Genomic DNA, 18,304 nt, shown 5'->3' with positions numbered 1-18,304 from the left:
AGATTGTTTGCCGTTAACTAATCATATAGCACACATTGACAATCTTTTTATCCTCGGGGCACTATGCACGTTATTGTTTACTACGCATGTAGCTATCGTAATATCGGCCGTATTGTATCGCCGTAACTTATTATCTTGTATTGGATGCGTGATAAATGTTGCATAATGAATTCTAGATATTGCAGTGTATAATTTATAACGTATAGAAATAGAAATGGTACATTCCATCTGATTTATCTGTATTAATATTATCTAGTGTATTAAGATTGCATGTTTTAAATATTCACGTACGCTGGCATATGCTATAAAAGTTATCATCATACTGGATCTTATCCGATCACTACGGTTTCTTCATGGTCTGCTGTCGTTGCATGTGATAGTACACTTGATTCAACTCAATGAAATAACAGGGAAAGTTTAAAGTTGAACAGAAAGGACTGATACTTTCATCACAATCATATCATTCAAAACTTTTGTTAGCCTTTGCATCGCACACTACTGATACAAAGACTTTGCGATAGTGGCAGCCCTTCCTACAACTATGGACTATTAGAAGAATACTGACTTTCTTCTAGTGATCTATGGTAGCAGCGGTATTTCCAATAAATAGTCATCTAATAGTTCCAAATATGTACGCTTATTAATCTTATACCTTATATACTGTAAATTATAACTGTTACGGAGCTTGATGCTCCGTGATAAGTGGTTAGTATAGGAATAAGTTACTTTTCCTTTACTAAGGATCCCCGGAATTAGTCGAGGAACCTAAAGAGTCGATAGTTAAGCTGTTTTGCGACAATAACATATAGCATATACTTTATATGTAGTCAGAGATGTTGGAAGGAATTTAGACCTCCCCCACCTCTTCCACAATAATAATGTATGTACGACGGCCTCTTTATAAAAGTCATTATCTTCACCCAATTAAAAAGTACAATGACCTATTTATGAGAGTTAATGAGTAGTATCATTGTGATAAAAATAATATCAACGCTGTTCACTGATCTTGATAATAATATTTTCAAGAATATTATAAACTCTCAGCGATATTGTAGTGATGCACCTCTTATTTGATTATAATGATAGCTATATATGATAAAGTTAGACCTCTAAGAATAGAGATTACTTTGACGCTGATATATATAGATGATTGCTAACTACTATATTAGAAAATGTTGATTACTAATATTAGCCAATTGACTAATTATGGTAAAAGATTTGTGTGACTAGCAACACTGTAATTGTGGAAATGCCCAACGACGAAAGGTGCTGGAAATTAATATAAGAGTAGAGATAATTTAAGTAACTTGATTTAGATTGTAGAGTGATGATCTGCTTGAGGAAAAGTATTCTATTTGATGACTCAAGTCTGATTGCAGTTAATTATATTATCTTAAATGGACTTAATGAAATGTATTTAAGACATGCGAAGATGAGCTCACATTACAGACTTCTCTTCCCTTTGAGTTAAGCTCTGTAGGTATTTCAGCAAATCATAACAGGAATGTGTGTTGAAAGTTCTACCATAATTTGAAATAAATTTCGAGATGTAGCATAGATTTCTGTTAAGCTTGACAAAGTAATTGTAGATGTTGGCTGATATGGTGAAATCCAGTCAAATTTAGGATGTTTTTCTTATAAAGCCATACCGAGTTAAATTAAACGTGAACTTTTATTATCATTATAGTCATTATTATTATTTAATATTATTAATATTATTATTATTAGTTATAGCAGTAGTATTTTAAAATGTTAGACAAATGCGTCAAGATTCAAGCAAGATCATACAAAGGCTATTTGTGTCGGTAGAAATAGCCTAATCGATGCATCAAGACGTATATCCATAGAACAGAAATGGTACGGAATAGTCTTCATCCAATGCATACTTAAATACATATCTATCCGTCAAAGAATTCATAATTAATAAGAAGCAAGAAAGGTTTCTTTTCAATCTAATAGTAGCAATAAATATACATAGAGAGATAGATAGATATCCAATATTTCCAGTTCAATCTATGGGTATCTACTACTCGCATAAAAGTTGGTCATATCGCGATTTCATAATTACTTTAATTTTCTATTAAAGATTTTAGAACTGAATAATAAATTACTACCATTTTTCAAGATATTGTCATAATTGAATGTAGCTGAGCTTACACTAGTTGTGGCTACTCAATAATGATAATAAAAGATTCTAATCAAGAAATAAACAAATCAGTCAAGAAAAAGCGAAAAAGTATCGGTATATAGAGCCTTTTCGATTGTATAAAGTAACAAACTATTTGAAGCTAAGTAGCAATCGATTTAATAATAATTGTATAATGATTGTATTATGAAATAAATATTAGAAGAAAGCAAGAGCATAAATAAAGAGATGTATTTTACAGGAACGATTTGACGAAATTTAAAAATTGTTATAGAGCAAGTCGCGGAATAAGAATGATGTAAATAGATCTGATCTGGTCCTATTCATCATGATCATTATCATCCTGCTTGAGGTGAAATGATTGTCAGTCGAAATATTTTATTATTCATCTAGGATATACTATAAATCTTAGCGATATAATTTCTGTTATCATTTTCTAGTTTTATCTAGCTATGTCCATATTTCTATAAATTTTTTTTTGTATTGCTCCGACAATTACTTCTACTTAAATTACAAGTATAAATTTATACGGAATTATCAAATGGTTCCGGTGAATGTGTAGGAGAACCCTTAAAACTACAGTCATCTAAGGATCCCATAACATTATTTGTTCGATTTCCATTTAGCCAGTATGTATTCATGACACCTTTTCCCTATAATAATCGATTCACGTGAATCAGTACTGTACTATTAAAAAATGATTAATTTTTCTTAACTCGATTAGAGTCATGGATACATATTTAAAAATGTAAATTACTTACCTTGATTTCTATTTCGCCTCGCGGTGCAATATCATAATCTTCATCTTTTTCTAATAGTTTACATGTAGATTCGCTGGCATGAATCCTTAATGCTATTTAAATTAACAACAAATCGATTTGTTAGCGATAACATTAAAGTAAAGAGTATTTAATTATCATTAATCATTACGTTAACTAAAGGTCGCGTACAGTTAACATTGTTTGACTGTACAGTGTTAACAGCACTAAGCTAGATGTTGATAAATTCGAGCGTCCTATAACATGTACGTTTACGTTATGTCATAATCTAAATTACCTTCTCCATAGGACTCCATTCGACTCGCTGTATTAACAGTATCGCCAAATAAACAGTATCGTGGCATACTTTTGCCTACTACTCCTGCTACCACAGGGCCTGTTATAAAAATTACATATACTCGTTTTATCACACCTCGATCTTATAAGCATAAGGAAGTAACAGTACATAATACGTATCATAGCTAATCTTGTTAAGATTTTAAAAATTATAAAAATATCTTAAAGTTGTTATTATTTGAAGTAATGTACGGAATAATTAATAACTTACCTGAATTAATACCAATTCTTAGTTTTAATTTATGATTGGGCATATGTCTAATCTTGAAACGTTTAACACTTTCCAACAACTCAATAGCCATGTTAGCAATTTGCTTAACGTGCCGGGATCCATTTCTGATTGGTAAGCCTGAAACGACCATGTAAGCATCTCCAATTGTTTCCACCTAAGTTACAATTTGTAATAGTTATACTAAATAGCCCATCTCATCACAAATTTTAAGTTAGTCTTATCATAGCCTAACCTTATAGACATCGTAGTTTTTGATAATTTCATCAAATAACGAATATAGATCATTCAATAGTACTACCACCTATAGTGACATGACGCAAAAAAATACAAGGGCGTAGATTATAATTTATTCTAAATTTCAGTATAAATTAAATTATCTGCTTCAACTTATTAGCTCTTCATCTTTTCGTAAGATTATTATTGATAGATTATCTAACCTGCATTGGTGTACTTGATGCGGATATATTTGTAAACCCGACAATATCGCTGAAGTATACTGTAACTTCATCAAAGGCTTCGGCTTGCACCAATTGGCCAGACTTTAACTGTTCTGCTACGGATCTGCAAAATTAAATTAATTGATTAATTAATTAATAGATCAAATGTTAAAATATGATAAATAAAATCAAACTTTTACTAAATAAACAATTTACTAATCGATGCAATATTATTAACATTATACATTACATCATCTACGTTGATCGAATGCTGTTTCTAGCTATCAGAAATACATCTTAGTAAAAACTACAATATTGACATATCCAAAGATCACAGCACTTATTTAAATAGTGACTTACTTCGGTAACATTCTGTATAACAATTCATCTGTTCTTTTCTTTTCATCAATCAGTTGCTGAGTTCTTTCTTCAACAATGTCCTCTAGATTATTAGCATATCTTTCTAGTAAGTTGACCATATTCTCCATGATATCGGTCTCTCTATGACATCAAAAACATGAGTATTTACAACAGTTTCTAACTCGTAGTTAATCATAATTTAGCAATAATTCTTAATAATCGATAATACTGAACTACCGAAGTTACTATATTGTTACTTACTTGCCAAATGATGATTTTTTAATCAACTTTCTTACAGTAGCAAAAGAAGGCCTAAGATGTGCAGCTTCATTCCAACATTGAAATATTATATCTTTAATTTCAGGTGGGCAGCTATTGTCTGGAAGAGTAGGCCTGAAGATAATACCGTCACTTCTCTCCATAATATTACTAATAATCTCTGCACAAGAATTTGATAGAAGCTATTAGTATAATCTTAAAACAAAACTCTCTCATACTGAAAAGTAAAATTTAAAACCGTACAATTGATGTAATAGTATACATCAACAGAATTCATTTACGCGTGCACAAGGAAAGGAGATATGATCAAGATTGGAAGTTCGATATAAAGCAAGATTCAAAATAGAAATAAATTATTACCTTTAGGTGTTAGTCGACTATTGCAAAATGGTGGACCTCTTTCAATAATTTCTTGCATAATGATTGCAAAGCTATAGACATCACCTGGTTGGGTACCATTTATTGGTGCTTCTGTCATTCGCAGTAATTCAGGAGCGGTCCAAAGCATACCTATTGATATTTTACAGATTTTTTTCGACCGTTAATGTACTTTATTATCAATTTTACTTTTTGTCATATACTAGTATTGATTGAAAAGACTTAATAGGTGATGTGTTGAACAAAGTATCAGAATAATACTATGATACTATTAATATAGAGGGGTTAAAATTGATAGCTGATACTAACGTGAATAATTAGCATGTTCGCCGTTATCATGACTGACGCGATTTACTATTCTAATCGATGGTATACCAAAGTCAGTAATTTTGACAACCCAACGGCTATCTACCAAACAATTTGATGATTTTAAGTTTCCATGAGATCTGATATCACTACTGTGCAAGTAAATCATTGCCTAAATGGTAAGATTAAATATCAGCACTAGAGTTTTAAATTGTTAAATTTTCAATTTTTAACTCTACAATACTTATTATTCTAACCTGGACAATATCAGTAGCAAAAGAAATCTTAAAATTCATATCCAATTCAATATCGTTATTTTCTAAGACATCCTAAGGTAAATGACAATTGATAGAATCATTAAAAAATACAGTGATCCAGATTAGATGATATGGCTAGAATGATCAAATGTTTGGTGTATTAATCATATCTTTACTATAATTTAGGTAGTAAGTATAATATTATAGTGAATTACTGGATTAAGATAATTTATATTTCAAGATTTGATTTCTTCTGTTACTTCATAGTAGAATCATTAATACAACGTAAATTTTTACTTTATTAATGCTCTTACCTGTAGACTGCCTCGGGGACAGTACTGAGTGACAACCTGAGTTTTAATATCCTCTACTACAGCTCCAATGAATGTCGTGATGTTGTTATGGTGCATATCATACAACTGTAATCAAAAATTAAGTAAACTTAAGTAATTATCTAAAATTAACAAAATATAAACATTAGATTGCTATAAATTAATGCCATTTGCAACGAAATCGAATTAACTACAAATTTGTCATAAGTAATAAAGTAACAAAGCAGCTAATGAATCGCCTACAAACAAGTAAATAACATAGTATGTTATTATTAAGTATGATATACATGGCGATTAATAGATGCGTACTGTTTGGAATTCCTTCATAATATCCCTGGTAAGCTCTAATTTTCGAGTTCTTTCTACCAATTTCACAGCAACTGTATTACTCTAAAATTACATAAAAAATCGATATCTACTAACCGATGAAGTTGATGCAACAAAATCAAATGATATCAATTCATTACAATCGAAGTAAATAAATATCATTTGCGATTATAGTGATTGCTGTTCTATTAGTTAAAATCTTACCTTATACTTTGCTACTCTTGTAAATAATTGTAAAGCATTACTGGCATTAGAATTCTGAGATTGACGGCCAACTGATCCCATAGATCCTCCAAAATGACATGAAACCATCTAACAAGCAGATAAATCATTGGTTAGAAATATGTACTAAATGCTACTCTAAAGTAGAAATTTCTACTTTATTTGATTATAATTAAATTGCTATACAAAATCTTTTAAAGCATTTCATTTGTTAGTGATAGGCTACTGAAAATTAGTACTCATGGCTGCTATAACAATCTTCTTGGCTGTATCTAAATAATCGCACCGTTCGTGAAAAGATCAAATCAGCTGGATTAATCTTCCATGGCATACCAGCTAATCGAGCCAGATACTGCATTCTCCTAAATATAGGAAGTTATAATATATCATTTAGATGATATTACGATAGAATATATTCAGATTAGTATCTGCGCACTCTGCATACCTGTACCAAAAAAATCCACCAACAATACAGATAACTAAGGCTGCACCAAATGCTGAACCAATGATGCTAGCTATAATTGTAGCGCGATAATAGAAATAAGATTTTTTCTATTAATTATCATTTACAATTGATGCGTTATTGCCATTTTGAGCAATTTATGTCTATAAGTAATGTATGTTTTATTCTATCGCATTGCTTACCTGTCTGATCATTCTGTCTGCACTTTGAATTATCGAAGCCACAAACTGGTTCATCTCTCGGAGTTGTAAAGTTATTGTAAGCCCATTCAATCTCGCCACCAAATTCTTTATTTATAATCATTTCATCAGAGTAGCTAATGTATTTAATAACCATAGCAAAATATGGATTATCAGAAACGTTCTTTAAATCGAAAATGCCATAATTCATTCGACGATCGCCGTTTTCATTTAGTGCCATGAAACCGGACTTCCCTATTCATAGCGAAATAGTTATAAAGAATATAGAGAAATTAAAATTACTTTCTAGTTTCTCATCAAAATTAACTATTTATAAATATGTAAAATGATTAACAGCTATGGCATGCCATTGTTTGTTTTACATATTTCCTTTAAATTGGACTTCCTTATTCAATACTTAATGTTAATCAATTTGGAAACTCTTATAGCAGAATCAAACGAACAGAATTAGTTTATCTGTACCTTGAAAGGTTGCATTCAGCATGTATTTAGTAATTGTTTGCCCATCTGTCACTGAATTTCCTTGCTTCAAAGCAGAGTCTAGTCCATATGCATATAACATAACAGCATCATACAATAAGCTAACATAGACACCCGCTGGAACCTAGCATATGGAATAAAAAAATGTGTGATATCTACAATAAGTATAGATATATTTTATTTCAAATACAATGACCATGATCAATTAAAATAAAAGAAATACCGATTGCTAGATAGTAAAGATATCTTTGCAAAATCAGTAATCAGACTAAACACTTAAAAATGATCTTATGGATAAATTTTAGAAGTTTCAAATGCATTAATCACTTCCTTTTAATAGAAATATATTACCGTTTGATTCTTAGGTACGTTAAATGGTGGATCAGACATTCGCTTCCTGACATTTTCTGTAAATTGTACATAATCATCACCAAAATCGACTACAACAGCGAAAATTAATAGTGCACGATATGCTTCGATAGCTTGTTGATTTGATTCAGTATTTCCTGTGCCATTTAGCCATGTAGTGTTACGAAATATATTATCGTAGGAGATGTTAATTTCAAAAGAAATGAAAACATATTCGCCTTTAGTCATGCCCAGTGCTTGTGCTCGAAGCATAACTCGTCGGACGTATAGACGGCCAGCAAGCAATGCAATTACTATTCATAAAGCAAAAAGCAAAGATAGTTTTAAATATAACCTATAATTTAAAATATCCATTCGTATTTTGCCTTAAATGAAATTTCGACTTTAAAAACTTTTAAGAATAAAATGATAATTTGAAAATTATTTAGAAACAAGTATAGAAATAAGACAACATGATAGTTTTTACACTTCTAGCACGACTGACAAGGACATAAGGTAAAAATGATAGTTAAGTACTTGGAAACTGCTTTAGTTTAAAATATTATCGCTAAACAACCAATAAGTCAAACTGTAAATTTCAATCATGGCCAGAAACATCTATTTACCACAAGTCAGATTATTATAACGTCAATTGCACAGTAAGTAGCGCAATATTCTGAGAAATCATTATCGCCTAATAAATCTGATTATATGCCTCGCTAGCGTAAAATAATAACATTTCCTAACTAGACGCACATTATTCTAAGAATAGTCATAACATGATATAAAATCGATCTAAATTTTTGGAACCTACAGGATGACAATCTATTCCTATTATGAATCAACTGTGATTAAAAATTCCTTTAAAAATAGTTACTGGATCACTTTTATGTAATGCAAGAAATTCAGATCTGAATGTTAAAGAATAGTAAATAAATATGCAGGCATATATAAATGAGACATTTTCCAATTCTTAAATTGTCAGCAAAGCCGGTAAAGAAAGCCATACATTTCATTGCCATGAGGATTTTGTATTTAAAACTTTCGCAATCGTATTTGTTAAGAGGCGTATTAGTTTAATATTGGTAAATAGGGTTTCAGATATAAAGCATTGAATTTAATCTCCTTTTTTACTAACTGTAAATAAACTTAGAATTGCACCCAAAACTGGATGTTAGTTATTACCAGTGATCATTACTACTACCATCAGCTTAATTTCATACAAATAACTCAGGTAAATTTTACAATAATGTAAATTTGTTTTCGTTTTCATTATTTATCTATCATATATCTACCTAGTCATGTAGTGAACTAAGATACGTACAGTATCTAGAATGATTCCTGATTCATCATTCCTAACCTTTGCGATGATATCCCTATATTATTATTTAAATAATCTTCTAGGCTATTCATTTATTTATTTCTTTATGATGTCATTGTACATTGTAGTCGCGAAATACTACAAAATTATTGCTAGTAATTGCATACTACTTTTCGTGCGAGATTGCAAACGTTTCTTCCGTATGCTAACCAAATGAAGCACTAAAAATATTAGATACCGAAGATGATAGAAGTCTCGTTATATTCATTGGGTTGATAGCACTTTATCGGTAACGGACTTAATCTATTTATGTTTTTACTTTTAACTACAAGTTCAATTTATACGACCTAAAATATCCTTCAGACTTATCGGTACCGTACTCTTCTTCTCTTCAATACAACTTAGAAAATATTACGCTACGGTTAACTTGGTCATGAGAATTCCATCAATAATAATTAATATTCAAAAACAATCTTGATTTATATTTAGCCGCATAAATCGCATCTCAATTCTTTAACCCGTTGACGAGCTAATCGTGTTAAATATAGCCAAAGAATTTTTCTTACTTTTCCCCTAGAGGTAATTCAATTATTTTAATAGTAATTGTCTTATGAAAAACAATCGTTATTATCTAACTCATATATTCAAGTCATTCTTCCGCACTACCTTTATACTGTAAATAGGATTAAATACTTTATTAAAATTATTCATCATCCTATTGTCATGAGAGATCTATTTCATCAATTTTTAGATTAATCTGGAAAGACTAAATATGAGCAAATATGAGATTATCTACTATCATCATGCTAATATCAATGCTTCGACCCTCGATTGGTCTTTAAATCATTAGATATCATGTAAAAACCTTTATGAATAAAATTTACCCCTCAGACATGGTTATTGCCGTTTTCAATTAATTATAATTGTCAAAAGATAACACTATTCTTTTATCTATCTAAGTGGGAAAAGAGGAGGGGTAACGACACATTTATCCTAATTTGAATTGTTTTGTTATGTTAATAATGCCTGATGCAGGTCATCGACTTGATTACATCTAGAAGTTATGTCCGTATCATGGCTTAAGTTAAACATCGCTAGAATGTATTTTGTAATAATTATGTGTGTTAAATTGATATAGTGTCAGAACTATTGATAATATAGTAAACGTGTAAAAATAATAGCACCTATCCCTATGTTGACTATAACCAGTGAACTAACTATCAAATCGTTGATTCGCAGAATGAGAATGTTTTAATGTCAGACAGTTGGCCACTATAATAAATGCAGTAGTAAAAATTTTAGCAACTTTTGTCATAAGAAACCACTGTATCATTCAAGTAGCTATTATATAGTGAACACTAATATCTCACAGCGATAAGTTATAATAGAACCATATTATAGTGATAACTGTTGTCAATATTTCTCGGAATAAGTTAAGATATTTAATCCATTACTCAATTATATTATTGTATTAATTTTACTGTAATATCGGCTCAAAAATAATTCCGATCATGATTAAATTGAAACAATGATATGAAAATCGTATCATCAGTTTAATAAGTATTAAGAGATGGATCTTATGGGCATTGATTCCATAGGAATAGAGAATGTTATAAAAACAACAAAAATTAAATTGTATCTTGCAGGTGAAAGATAATTGACTTATAAATTGTTTTATACTAATGATCACTAGTCCTATTAAAATTACCTTAGATTGACTAATAGCTGCCAAAATATAAAAAAATAACAATTGACTTCTACAGTTCTGTCTTCAATCAATTAGTTATTGTGATAGACGGAAGATGGCTAACAAAAAATGAGATATAAATATAGCACCAATATGTTATACTGAGATTACAACGCTAGCATCTCAAGCGTTATATCAAATTATCTGCAGAATATAAAGCATAATAATATATAGAGTACATATAACTAGACAATAACGCTATTAAAGTTCTGTATATAAGTGGCAATATTATAAGTATATATATACTGTGTCCAGATGAAACAGTTGCGCCTTAGCTGCAAATTGTACCGAAAAAGCTATTAAAATGGATTAATGCCTTATTATTCTATTTTTATATCCAGCTCCTAAAATTAATTAGATTTCTAAATTAATTAAAAACAATGAATGACTAATGAAGCCATTTAACCACTTGTCATTGATACAATATTATAATTCTAATCCTAATTAACTAACTATTTACGTTACTAAATTCTAAGAGAACCTTCGTTGAAAAATATCTTATTCTACCAGTATCAAATAAAACGATTATCCTCTGTTTAAAACATTTTAAATTTTATTTTAACGTTTAAAATCATTTTCATAGTAATGAAATTGGATTTTTTTTTTCTACGAATCGAAGATTAACACTATTGGATAAATAAATGTTAAAAAATGGGAACTGACGCAATGTCACAGCACTATATAAGATACAAGAGGATAATTTTGTGGAATTATTCAATTTCTATCCTGCACGAACTCACATGATGTACCTGGCAGCTTAAGAATTTCAGCTGAATGTATCTTATGATCTAGTTGGCTAATTATAATAGAGACATTGATAATTGACATTTAAAGACTACCCATTTTCTTTGTCTTATAAATGGATGAAGGGAAAGATTTATCCCAAATTCGACTTACAAAGATAGTCATTTCGATTTATTAATTGAATTATCTGGAGACAAGTACTCGTAAATTCTGCCATTTTAGAAGAAATAGTCGTTTATTTTTGAAAATTAAGGCGGCAGTGACATATTTTACTAGTCATTGATTTACGAAGATTAGCTGTCCCTTTCTAAGAAACTGTTTTAAATAGAGATATTTTAAATCGTCTTTCTAGTAACAATTACTAATTGTATGCAATCCGTCTAAAGATATATACGATTTACGATAGTGATAAAGTATCTGGCTTAAATAGGAAATTTTTGTCATGTGTCGTCTAAATCATCCCGATTATTGCTCTTATCATTACTAGTTACTTAATAGCTAGGATCCAATGTTAATTTTATGCGTTGAACAGTGCAAGGTTTTGTCTTAATCCCTTTAGGCTTTAGTTTTTAATCTTTCCAATTCAGTATATCCCATAGTAGATGCTGTTAGACGGATACTACATTGAATTATTAGCTCACATGTTATAGTCCTAGTTGAAGTTATACTGCATACTGGATGTAGTAGATTTCAATCGTACTTTCAATAAAGACGTAAGATAACATTTCTTCCCAATGTAATAGCCTACATTTTAATTTAAATTATTGTTTGACTGTTATGCCTTTATCGTTGTATAGACTATCTTTACATAGTAAATTACGTAGTCACGAGACGAATGAAAGATATTTTATCAAACAATAACTGCATCGATGTTTGTTATGTTACTCTTATTTGGTCACCGGGGCAACTTTGATAACTTAATTTAAATAAGGCAACTTAATGAAAGATGCTATAGCTAAGAATCGATGCTAGAAGTAAGCCTATCTGATTACTCAGTTTAATTACTTTGTCACCTAAGAATCGATCCTTCCGTTACATATTTAGCAAAATGATCGCTTTATTTCATACTCGTAGTAATATATTAATTGATGAATGAAGATCAATATTTCTTACTCCTTAGAAACAGGATTTAAAAGTATATCTCTAAGTGACTATGTAATACTATTTGTATTAAGATGGATATAATCACTATACTTTCCAGTTTATATGACAGATAAATCAATTCTAATTTATCTTTCCAAATAAATAATTCGATTTTAAAGATAATCACTTGATAAACTGTCAAAAAATTACTCCTTAGGAGAAGCAATTGAAGCAGATATTAAAAGAGGATCAATTGTCCAGGCTATTAGTGATTTACAAAGTCTCTGTTTCCATTTTCATAGATAACACACTACTTTTTAAGATTTTGATAGTACCTTTCAGCAATTAGTGATATTAAGGTTATAAGTATAGCTAATAATTTTGCAACTAATTTTGTTAAAAATCAAAGCTTTATTTACTCAATCTGACTAAAAATTTGATAGAAAGTCAACGATACTTCATGTTTGATTTGTGTTTTCATGATAATCTGATAGACTGTATTGATAATTGGTGGTATATTGCCTAATATTACACTCTAAACTAATTTTACCAGGAGTATTTCTTTTTGAAATCAAGTTTAGCTTATTAAGGAAGTTGGTGCAATCATTAATTTCATTAAGGAGCAAAGTTAAACTTCACTATAATTTTCATCTATTCATGATCAAGTATAACATAATTGTCGATTTTCCAACAATGCCTATGAGATCGCGGCGGGCGGTCCTTATTACTGTTAATGTGCAAACTATGATTTAGTGAGGATTAATAGTTAAACTTTTAACTAAGGAACCTATAATTAAATTTAGTCATTCATCTAAACTGGAGAATATACAAAATATTACTCACGATATAAGCAATTCGCAGATTGGCTACTAATAATTATTCTGCATCGGTATCTAGAGTATAACGAAGACTATGGATGCAAATGAAATCACTCGAATTACAACTGGTATCTTGAAGAAAGAAAAGTCACATATTCAAATACTTTACTCCATCGTTAATTCTTTAATAGAATTATAGTAGCGGTTATCCATTTCTGTCTTAACAAAAAGTAATAGTCCTCATATTACTTTTATTGTAGTCATAGAGTTTTCATTGAATACAAGATAGAGACAGATTGAACTATCTAGATTACAAATCCAACTACGACTACAACAAATTATAACTTTTCTTACGTTTACGATGTTGAGACTAGTTTTAATTGCCTCTCTATTTCTTCTCCTAACGACGATACAGTACTGTCTTGTCATAGACTATTATATAATAATCGAGTCATATAAAAGGATTAGATAGACATTCTACCCCGCCTTTCCTTTGCGTCGATAAATAATTGCAATGCAAATTATAGTTTGTAACAAATACTTCTATTCCAATCCCTTGTTGTCGCATGGATATATTAATAATCGATAACTTTCATCCCAAAGACTAATAGTACGTTAACTTTAACATTATTACATAACTAGTATGATTGTTGACAGTGATTCAAAAGTTTATAGACATTAACGTATTAGTTTCAGGCAGTACGCCGTTGCAACCGGATTGAATCTAAATTTCTCAAAAGGAAGACCGATTTTGTTCAAGGATAAAATTTCAAGACAACCTTCAACTTCAAGCTACATAGTTACAGCATGCCATTGAGTTAATACTAAATTTAGTTCAGATAATTCCTCAAATTGATTACGAATATAACCTGTTCAATCATCACATCACCGTATTTAAGTTCATCGATTAATACAGTATTATAAACTTTCGCATACTATCCGCAATTCCCTCAACAGCATTTATCAGATTGTTCTTTCAGACTATTACCTTGTGCAATATTGAATCCCTATCAAAATTGAAGATCTAGTTTTCGCTACATTGATGATAGGTTACTAGGTGTAAATTCACTTTACCTATCAAATGCAATACATAACTCAAAATGGAAGGACTAGTGTGGATAAAAAAAGACCAAAAATATTAATAAACCAATAAAACCTGATCATAACATTGCATCCAGAGATGACAAATTAGATAAAAATTATTTTTGAAACATCTACTGTTGTTTTCGGTCTATTCTACTCTTTCTTCTATTTTCAACAGCTAGTGATTTGTAAAATGACAATAGAGCCATCTATCATATCCTAACCATTTGTCATGACTAACAATTCACTTTTTCACTCAGTCATATATTTTCATTTTTATGAAGAGCTAATAGTCTTGTATAGGGCTAGTGTTCTTGACAAATAAGAGTTGAAAAACAGGCAAGCGCTATAACAAGGCAAACACTAGCATAATAAATCTAATAACTTCCTTTTAAGTTTCAACAATACTGTATTCTTCTTGAGTTAACATTAACAGCATAACCTACTTATTGTTATTTTGAGTCAATGTACGAAAATAAAACGTCTATATAATAAACGCTACAACGATGGTGATTAGATAATATGTAAAAATTGAGAAAAAATAAAAAAACAGTTTGCTCTTACTGTGTCAATGATGATAGTTAACTAAATAATCCTTTCAAAGCATAAGAAGGGAAGTGGGAGAAATGTCAGAAAAAATCCTTAGGGGTTCGTTCTAGGTTGGTAAAATTTTGTCCCCATTACACACAATCTATCCCTATAAAAGATAATTTTCTCCTGTTGTAGTGTTGTCCTTCTAGTCTAGTAGAGGGTCTACCGTAAGCAAGTTAAAGAATTGATAAAATTTCTTCTCAATATTAACTATTACAAAATGCAGTATCTTTTTCTCTTTAAGTCTGATTCTATCGCTCATAATTTGCCAAAGTTACAAAAACGGATTTACAACAAATAAATTATATCCTAACTTTGATTTTTACTATAACTTTGCAGTATCGTAATCTACAACGTTTCTCTATAGGAGATTGGCTTAGTTTAATTACTCGTATTATGCTGACTCCAATGTACAGTATAAAGTATATAAAGCAGTCGCGCATTCTACATTATTTTTCGTTTCCTACATGCTTAATAAAAGGCTCTAAATCATCTATTTATATCAATCAGCATGAATTAAATAAAATAAAAACAAAATGATAGATACTGGGAAAAAACGAACTTATCGTCATTAATAACTGAAAAGCCGTTAAATACTAAAGAAAATAACGAAAATAGACCAAAGTACGGTCCATAATGTTATAAAGGTTAAGTAAAAAAGTACTGAATCATTTTCATTAGCATTTATCCAATTTGTCGTGATAGCCATCGTGAGGCTTATCTTAAATGATAAAAATATAATTAACGGAGGTCATAGCAAAGAGGATAAAAAATGTTAATAATGCATCTACTGTATGTAAAGGATTCAAAATATAGTTTATGGTGTACATCATAAGTGTACGATAAATACAGCATAATGCTGTAAATGCGAACAAATTGGAAGTAGGCTTGACATAAAATCGATATTTTACTATGTCGAGATCATATGTTTCACTTAAGAAATGATTCATCAATTTGTTAAAAAAATCCTTAATATTGTTATCGTTATTCGTTAGTTTATAGCGTCTACTTGCATTTCCTCCCTCATTCACACACTCTCTCTCTATACAAGCTTTTAACTTTTAAATTAATTTGCTGTAACTAATTCCATTTCCTTATTATTATCAAATTGGGGTTCAAAGTGAAGTATAATTGAATACATAAAGGCATCAAAATGTAATAGCTGTTATAAAATATCCCATATCTCAATTAAAGAACTAAAATAATGTAAGCTTGTAAGTATAGTCTATTAAATATATACTGCAGCTGCATATGAAAAAGAATAGTTTTACTGGTGTTAATTAATAGCTAGAGATTGAAGAGAGAATACATTCAACAATAAGTTCATTAATGGAAATTAGATCCTAATACCCTGCTGAATTTAAAACGTTGCACTTCAATGTGTTTTGTCAATAAAGTAGTAATTACTGCAATTTTTAAAGTTATGCCCTTCATGTAAAAATGAAGGGCTACGTACGAAATTGAATCATAAAGAACTGTAAATGGAACAGTATTCAAGTGTACCATTGATATTTAATCTCACGACATGGATTGAATCAATTTAAAAAAAAAAATACCGTATTAATTTAAAGATACTTACTTCTCGATTTTTGACGCAATTGATTTAACCAACTATCGATTTCGCTGTCTTTGCCATTAACTAAATCCACTGTTAAAGACTGACTTAAGGTATAATTATTTAATGGATCATCAAGTTTTGCAACCAATGTCGACTGTAGAAGACCAAATATAACGCGTCCTTCACCAAAATCTCGTAATATCCCTAATCGACGCCAGCCAAAACGATCCATGACTTTAAGCAAGGCATTAACAGCTAATGAAAGCGGAGCATTAGTCCGTGCAAATGTATCGTATTTAGCGTGATTGGACATAGCAGATGCAGTTGAGACATAAGATATGATAGGCAATTTCCAATTGGATGCTAATAATCCAGCAACTTCGCATACAACCGAACATGCTGGACCAATAAACGCATTCACTCCTAATACTCGTTTTTGCCATTCGATCATTTGTAAGCCAATCTTATCATTACATCGACTATCGTTGTAGACAAACGTTAAGTAATGATTCGGTAGTAAATTGGGATTATTATTAATATCATCAACAGCGACGCTGACTGCACCGCCAATTTCACCTACGTTGAAGAGTCCAGTTCTGACATAATCAGATGGGCCTAAATAGCCTAAGCGTATCTCGGTTCTGTTAGCCTTATTTAATGTTGTGGTTAATACTAGTAGAACAAATAACTTGAATATCATATTGCAGCTCGGTCGTAGAATATTCATGATCATTCACTTCTAAACTATCTATACAAATGCCCAAAAAGTGTAATTTTGTGACAGGATCCAGAAGTAAATGGCGATAATCTTTCTCTGCGATACCAAGGAAATAATTACCGTCTTGGATAAGCGCTTTTACAAATGAATAATTCTACCAACGGCAATGAGTAAAATTAAGTTGACCAATGAATCAGTTTGATATAGAGGATAGCCAGCGTTCTCTTTAAACTTATCTATAAAAGTAAGAAATGAATCTTATTGATGAAAGTTGATTTAGTATGTAATAGTAGTTTCAAATTGCGATGATCAATCAATCAATCAATAATCACACACTTACTATCTTAAAAAATCAATTTATGCTACAAAATCCGATTAGATGAGCTAAAGAAAATGATAAAAATTTTTCCACATGAACTAATGACTTTTCACTCTATTGACGACATAAAAGAGAGTATAAAAGTAACGCACGATGTGATAGTATTGGCTATTTGATCAACTTACAATATTAATTAGGAATGTATATGTAGAAATAATAATCAGAAAACCAATTTTTACAGCTTAGCAGATCAAAAGGCACAATCAGAGGTAGTGTACCTAATTTAGTGGAGCGAAATGAGATGATACCTCCAACGGGTAGTCTTTTAATATGGATAAAAGATAAAATGATGCGAAATTGATTGATGCTTTCCTACTAATACAATACGATTAAAGATTAATTGAAGGAGAAAGATTGGACAACTGGACTTACATTAATCA

At 30.3% G+C, this 18,304-nt stretch overlaps 2 protein-coding genes across 2 annotated transcripts; both read right to left on the bottom strand.

The window, feature by feature from the left end:
- Positions 1–2,670: 2,670 nt before the first annotated feature.
- Positions 2,671–5,929, bottom strand: TRIADDRAFT_29353 (uncharacterized protein; the record flags this gene model as incomplete). The annotated part of the gene is made up of 12 exons (XM_002115224.1): positions 2,671–2,799; positions 2,908–2,999; positions 3,203–3,301; positions 3,473–3,647; positions 3,726–3,794; positions 3,931–4,054; positions 4,291–4,431; positions 4,552–4,729; positions 4,930–5,079; positions 5,257–5,425; positions 5,511–5,582; positions 5,825–5,929. Coding segments are annotated over 12 exons (1,503 nt in total), but the record flags the coding sequence as incomplete, so codon positions are not given.
- Positions 5,930–15,718: 9,789 nt separating this feature from the next.
- Positions 15,719–17,527, bottom strand: TRIADDRAFT_59259 (uncharacterized protein; the record flags this gene model as incomplete). Its single annotated transcript, XM_002115223.1, has 2 exons — positions 15,719–15,762; positions 16,849–17,527. The coding sequence occupies 2 exons, from the start codon at positions 17,525–17,527 to the stop codon at positions 15,719–15,721; spliced, it is 723 nt and encodes a 240-aa protein (XP_002115259.1).
- Between the last annotated feature and the right edge of the window lie 777 nt (positions 17,528–18,304).

The sequence above is a fragment of the Trichoplax adhaerens genome, genomic scaffold (assembly GCF_000150275.1).
Source record: "Trichoplax adhaerens TRIADscaffold_10 genomic scaffold, whole genome shotgun sequence".
Lineage (NCBI taxonomy): Eukaryota > Metazoa > Placozoa > Uniplacotomia > Trichoplacea > Trichoplacidae > Trichoplax > Trichoplax adhaerens.
The sequence above is the reverse complement of the archived record's forward strand: the minus strand, read 5'-3'. Positions and strand labels throughout refer to the sequence as shown.